Source organism: Myotis lucifugus, unplaced genomic scaffold (assembly GCF_000147115.1).
Source record: "Myotis lucifugus unplaced genomic scaffold, Myoluc2.0 scaffold_2649, whole genome shotgun sequence".
Taxonomy (NCBI): domain Eukaryota; kingdom Metazoa; phylum Chordata; class Mammalia; order Chiroptera; family Vespertilionidae; genus Myotis; species Myotis lucifugus.
Genome location: NW_005873697.1, coordinates 14,435 through 21,486, shown reverse-complemented (window position 1 = coordinate 21,486; position 7,052 = coordinate 14,435). Strand labels below are relative to the sequence as shown.

General features: G+C 45.6%; 1 protein-coding gene across 1 annotated transcript in view; it reads left to right on the top strand.

The window, feature by feature from the left end:
• The first annotated feature begins 40 nt into the window (after positions 1-40).
• Positions 41-7,052, top strand: part of LOC102425753 (ubiquitin recognition factor in ER-associated degradation protein 1-like) — a 10,520-nt gene continuing 3,508 nt past the window's right edge. The window contains exons 1-5 of the mRNA XM_006108551.2: positions 41-171; positions 1,751-1,823; positions 4,977-5,045; positions 6,452-6,517; positions 6,807-6,854. Of these exons, the coding sequence (XP_006108613.1) occupies positions 41-171; positions 1,751-1,823; positions 4,977-5,045; positions 6,452-6,517; positions 6,807-6,854 (387 nt within the window). The remainder of the gene's footprint in view (positions 172-1,750; positions 1,824-4,976; positions 5,046-6,451; positions 6,518-6,806; positions 6,855-7,052) is intronic.

Genomic DNA, 7,052 nt, shown 5'->3' with positions numbered 1-7,052 from the left:
TGATTTCCAGAAGCCTCATGTGGCCTACTTTTTCTTTTAGATGATGCAGAATTTGCTGTTGGAAGAAGGAGGCCTGGTTCAGGTGGAAAGTGTCAACCTTCAAGTGGCCACATACTCCAAATTTCAGCCTCAGAGCCCTGACTTCTTGGACATCACCAACCCAAAAGCAGTGTAAGAAGGGTTCTTCTGGACAAAAGAGGGGTTTGCTGGCAGACGGTCCACAGGGCGCTTCGCTGAGCGTGTGCCTACTTTGAGGAGCACATATTTATTGTGATTGGCATTGTAATTTGAGAATAATGACGTTCAGCCAGCACATCTGCCATGACTCCTGGACAGTGTGCTAGACGCTCTGTGGGCCTCTTCTGTATGTTCTCGGTGTACTTCATGGGCAACGTGGAACCCTTCCTGCAGGTGAACTATGACACCTAGCCCCAAGCCCAGTGTGTTCTGGTGGAAGGGAGCCAGGGGGTCTGCCTCTCAGCTCCCAAGCCTCTGGTGCCCATAAACTTGCCACTCAAGCTTAGGACTTTTCACTCCAAACCAGTGGGGAGCATTGGTTTAGTTTTCTTTCTCTTAGCAAGAGGAAAGCAGAGGTTTTAGGTTCTAGTGATTGTGTGTGTGTGTGTGTGTGTGTGTGTGTGTGTGTGTGTGTGTGTGTTCTCTGAACAATAGCCAGACGTTCGTGTTTATAATTTAAGGAGTGACCATTGTGGGTGAGGGATGTGCTGTGTGTGTGGACTACAATAGCTTGGAGGCCCCAGTTTGGCTCATTGAAGTCATGTGATAGAGTGGTCACTCTATATCTCCTATTTGTTTTTTAAAATGCATGTTTGAAAAAAATACAGATAAGTGGACAGTAAAAGAAAGCTGCCTCCACCTGTCTCTCTGCACTCTTCCCAGGCAGGAGCTCAGGAGCAAGTTGCTGACAGTCGTGTCCTATGTGGGTGGGCATGTTAAACCACCTACTGACTGTCTGTGGACTGACATGTTGAGCCATTTACTGACTGTCTGTGGACTGGCGTGTTGAGCCCCTTGCAGCTGGGTCCTGGACATGCAGGAGTGCTAGGCTCTGCTCACGACAGTCAGTGTCCTGTGGCAAGGTCTGGTCCCTTTCATTCAAAGCTCTGCTTGGAGGTGCTTGTCTGACTGTCAGTGCCTAGGAGTGAGGCCTGCATCTGACCATAGCCCCTCATGATTTTCTCTGGATTTTTACATTTTTTGCAATGCGTACTTACTGGATTGCTTTCAGAAGCAGTTTCTCCCGTAGAAAGGGCATTACTTTCATCAGCTAGAGTCAACCCAATGCTCCCTAGTCTGGCTGATCGTCTGGATAAAGGAAGTCAGCATAGAGCAGAGAATGTGGGGGTGCCCAGAGCAGTGATGGGAAAGCCATTTCCATCCTCAGAGGCCGATTGGTTTGGGTCTGACAACTCGGGTCCTCAGGAGGCGTCAAGGTCAGGGTACTCCTAAAGCATGGCATTTCACGGAGGAATGAAGACAGCATCCCACACAAGGCCCTTTGCGCAAAGTTGCTGTCACCCTGGAAGGATTTGTCACCAAGAAAACTGAACCTAGACAGCCTGCCTTTTCCCCCCCTCAGACTCTGAGAGCCTCGCTAGGACAGCGGTTGCCAACTGGTGGTCCGTGACGTCCGAAAGGTTGGCGACCGCTGCTCTAGGATGTGCCATGTCACCGTGGTGGATTCTGGAGCTATCGTTTATGTTTATGCCTTGACAATGTGTGTCTGCAGATTAGAAAACGCATTGAGAAACTTTGCCTGTCTGACCACTGGGGATGTGATTGCCATCAACTACAATGAGAAGGTAAGTGTGTCGGCTATGGGGCCAGCAGGGCCAAGAGCCCAGCTCAGGGCAGGTCACACCTAAACGGGGCCTGCAGTGCCATTCTGGTGTTTGAATGGGGTTCTTTTTAAGCAGTGTGTACCTGACTTTTGTCCACTAATTGCTGCCTACCGTTTGCTTTTTAGAGCCCTATACTAATAATTCAACAGCTAAGTTTTGGTAATTGATTTATTACATTAATAGGTGAATAAGCTTAACATTGTTATCCTTTTGTTTTGTTAATACTCACCCAAGGATAGTTTTCCTTGACTTTTTTTAGAGAGAGTGGAAGGGAGGGTAGAGACAGAAACAGTGGCGTGATAGAGATTGGTTGCCTCCCACATGGGCCCTGACCAGGGCGTAAGGTATGTGCCCTTGACCAGAATTGAACCCAGGTCCATTCAATCCTCAGGCCGACACTCTATCCACTGAGCCAAACTGGCTAGGGTTTGTTATACTTATTAATCACATATCTGTGTATCATGGTGGTGAGCCTGCCAATTATGCCTCAGTTAGAAAGGTCTGCATTGCACCTAAAATCTCAGATAAGCCCTTTGCTGGGCTGTCAGGACACAGAAATGAGCCAGTCTAGGCCCTTGTCCTTATGATTCCCTCCATTGGAAGCAGACAGGCCCTCGTGGAGCTGGCCAAGCGGTGCGCTCCAAGTGCTGTGGGGCACCTGGAAGCAGAGCCTGACTACATCCTCTTCCTTATGTTTTCTTTCACTTTGGTTTTCTCTTAGCTCCTCTGGGCTTGTCCATCTTGACACAGTCTTTCAGATCTGAACACCACTTATATTCATCTATGATTCCATGCTTTTTAGGTGTCTGGATCTAGACAATTTAGATGTAAAGTGAAATACCACACTTCATCTTTCATTTCTCATTCTTTAATGCATAGTGACAGATGAGTTCCCATGAATTCAAGACAGCATTCACTTACCCGTTATTCATGGAAACATGTCTGAGGAAAGATAAAATAGTTGCCAACCCTATTGATAGGCCATCCTAACACAGGCATGGAGCACAGTGATGTGAGTACCTCATGTCCACTGTGACAATGACCAGGATTGACCCTCTCAGAGTTGCTGTCAGGTTCGACCACCTAGTCCTCAGGAGTGACCAATCCTGGCGTGCCTTTCCCTGAGGCCAGCTCTTAACTCCTTCACACACTCTCTTGTCCCCTCATGGCCTCGGGTCCTCGTGCATGAACAGGATCCTGTGGCTCAGCCAGTCCCTTCCTGTAGCATCAAGAGGACACTTACTCCCTTGGTGTCAGTGTAGGGATCCAGTGTTCTCCAGCAATTTCCTTCTATTTGCAGAACCCTTACTATTTGAGAACCCTTACTTTTCAATTTATGGGTCTTAAATCACAATTTTCTATAAAACTAAGAAATGATCCTATTGCCTTTAGCTTTGTGGGGAACATTTTAAGTATTGTCTACATTAACTGAATACTTTATAAGCTTCCATAATTAATTGCAGGTAGCCTTAATGTTATTGTTCTTTATTAAGGTAGTAATGCTAAATATAACTAAAATGATGATATTTTTTTCACTGAAAGGGAAGGTGAGTTACATAGAGTTTGGAAATATAGAAGACTAGGTACTCTAAAGGGCCCTTCTGATAAAACCCAGTTTAATCAGGATAAAACCTAGGTTATAAATGTGTTGGTGGATTGGCAAGAAATATAAGAAGTTTTCAAGAATCTCTCAGCAGGGCCATCCTGATGGCAAATGACTGTATCAGTCAGTGATATAGTAGGAGATCTGAATCAGAGACTTCCACATTAAACTGGAACTCTTAAAGGGGCCATAATAGATCCAGAGGTGGGTGTTATCCTCATCCCAAAAGAAGGAACTCAGATTCTGTTTGGGAAAGGCCCCCTGTTTATATAAGCCCCCAGGACCGCTAAAGATTGAACAAGCAAGCAGGAACTCATAATACACCCACCAGACACACAAAGCAGAGACAACAAAAGCAGATTTAAGGAAATCAGCATTGGGATTTTCAGGTGTAAATATGAAATAATTATGTGTAAAATATTCAAAGAAATTAAAAAGTGGAATTATAAAATTTATTAAGCAACCAAAGACTACAAAAGAAAAAAAAACAGGAAGATTTTAAAAACGAGTTAAAGAATAGCTGACAAAGAATTAATGAAATTAAAGTTAAGTCTGAAAAAGTGACTTAGAATTCTGCACTGAGAGGCAAGGATAGAACATATGAGAGCTTGAGGTTTGGAGATACTAAGAAAGTCAAACATGCTCTGTAAAAGTCCCAGCAGGAGAGAATAGGGGAATGGAAATACTGTAAAGAAATAATAAGTGAAATTGTTTTACAAGTGGCCATCAGCCCATAGTTACAGGAAGTATGATGTACATCAAACAGGAGAAGTTACAGATATCAAATACCAGATACAGGGAGGTGAACAGAGAGAAAATACGATACTTCCAGGAAAAGAGCAAGTAGCAACCATTTGTAATCCCCAAGTAGCAGAATATCTTTAGAGGTTGAGAGAAAGTAATTCACCAAACCTTCTTTAAAGAATGAGGGCAACCACAAGACTTGAAACCAGGGGGGCAGTGGGCAGCAGCAGCTTGTCCCAGGCCCTGAACCAAAAGCAGTGTTGAAAAACAGATTTCGCCACTTTTAATGTATGTTTTTATGTACTTGAGATTATCCTAAACACACAGCAACATTATTGATTTAATTTCTTTTCTCTTGGCTACATTGTATTCCCCTGGTGGCTATAATTTATTTATATATGAATACGTTTTGGCTATATACTATTCTTAGCAATGTTGGAATGAGCATTCTTAGAGTTTTCTCTCTGCATATTTAAGCTAATTATTTACTTAGAATTAATTCCTAGGTGTATACATTCTGGGATAAGGTTATGAGTGTCTTTTCAATTTGGTTCATAATTCCCTTGTCTGATTTGAACTACTTTTAGGGAGTAGCTTCTGTTGAGTGATGTCCACCCCCATGGCCTCGTTGCAACAAGTTGTGTGGCTGAGGAAGGTGTTGTGGAGGTGAATGATGTGTCTGCAAGAGCCCAGTAGGGAGTCACAGTAACAGTGACAGTTCCCAGTGCTGCCATGAAACTAACCAACTGGTTTCTGTGTTCTTACAGATCTATGAACTGCGGGTGATGGAGACCAAGCCTGACAAAGCCGTGTCCATCATCGAGTGTGACATGAATGTGAGTAACTTGGCTGCTCATAGTGCGTTCCACCTGGGGGAGACGGGCATTTGGTAGCACCTGTAGGCCAGTGCCCCAAGAGGATGTCGCTGTCACACAGTCCCTAGGACTGTTTGGGTGAGAGAGGAGGAAAATGCTGCCAGAGCATCATGAGAAGGCCGCAGACCTTGTGATCCTTCTCAGGGACGGTGGAGGTGGCACAGTTGCCTCCAGTTCTGAGATGGCTAAATCTACTGGCATCTCAGACCTGCCAAGAAGTGCATCTTCTTAAACACTAAGGAAGCTCAATTTTTAAAAATATTTTTATTGATTTTAGAGAAGAAGGGAGAGTGAGAGAGAGATAGAAACATCAATGATGAGAGAGAATCATTGATCGGCTGCATCCTGCACGCCTCCTACTGGGGATCAAGCCTACAAACCCGGCATATGCCCTAGACCGGAATCAAACCCAGGACCCTTCAGTCCACAGGATGATGCTCTATCCACTGAGCAAAACCAGCTAGGGCAGGAAGCTCAATTTTTTAAAAAAGCTAAGGAAGGCTATCCAGCTCCTGAGTAGAAAGGAACTATTGGGACGCTCAATAGTTTGGTGGCTTTCCAAGACAATGATGCTGAGCAAAAAAGGGCAGTCCCAAATGGTTACAAACTGATTCCATTTTTTGTGTTTTTTGTGTGTGTATGTTAACCCTAACCTGAGGACATTTTTCCCATTGATTTTTAGAGAGAGTGGAAGGGAGGGAGGGAGAAAAAAAGAGGGAGAGAGTGAAACATTGATGTGAGAGAGGCACATCGGCTGGTTGCCTCCCACATGCGCCCCAACTGGGCCCAAGGATTGAACCTGCAACCCAGGTATGGGCCCTTGACCAGGAATCGAACCCACGACCCTTCGGTGCACAGGCTTATATTTGACCACTGAGCCACACTGGCCAGGGCTGATTCTTGAAATGACAATACTTCAGAAAGGGAGGACAAAATAGTGGTTACAAGGCGCCCTGGGTGGTGGAGAAAGTGGCCAGCAGAGGTGTGGATGTGGATGTGATGTAGAGAGAAAACATGAAGGGATCCTGTGGTGCTGGAACTGTTCTGCATCTCGACTGTGGGCCTACACTGGTGATAAAACTGTGAGAACTTACGCACATACACACACACGCACACACACACACAGTGAGTTCTTGTAAAACAGGAATTCTGAATAGTGTAGGTGTCGATATCCTGGTAGCGATATTATACTATAGTTTTGTAAAATATCACCATTGGGAAACTGGGCAAAGTGTACAGGGCATCGTTCTGTGTTAGTTCTTAAAACTGCATGTGAATCTACAGTTGCCTCAGTTACAAACAGAAAAGCTAAGGAATCCTAAGTGCCAGCATGTCTCTCAACTTTCCCTTTCGTCTTGGGAACGCAGGTGGATTTTGATGCTCCCCTGGGCTACAAAGAACCCGAAAGACAAGTCCAGCATGAGGAGTCCACGGTAAGTTGTTCCTCCCTCCCAGCCTGGCAGGTTTGGCCTCTTTGGTAATGGTTTTTGGGAGCGTGTCCTGGTCTGTCCTGACTCTGGGAGCGTGTCCTGGTCTGTCCTGTCCTGTATTTGGCCTCTACTGGTGCTAGTGTCGCCACATTCCCTGCTTTTCTCCCAGCCCTGCTCCCAGGGGATGGCCCAGCTGTTCCGGTGCAGAGACAGCAATAGAAATGAGGGGCCCAAGGGAAAAGTTGGGGTATCCCTGCTGGGAAGCTTATCTCTCATTTTTCTGTCCCATCAGGAAGGCGAAGCCGACCATAGCGGCTATGCTGGAGAGCTGGGCTTCCGTGTGAGTACCAGGCCACATGTTTTACTTCCTGTGCCCCTGCCGTGCCATCTGCTTCTCCCAGCCACTCTATAACGCTCCATGGACATCAGCAGGGATTGGGCCTCTGGGTATCTGCATACATGTATCTGCCACTCTGTCAGTCACATAGCACTTGACTTCCACGTTCTCATGGAATCTTCCTAACAAATCTGTAAGGCA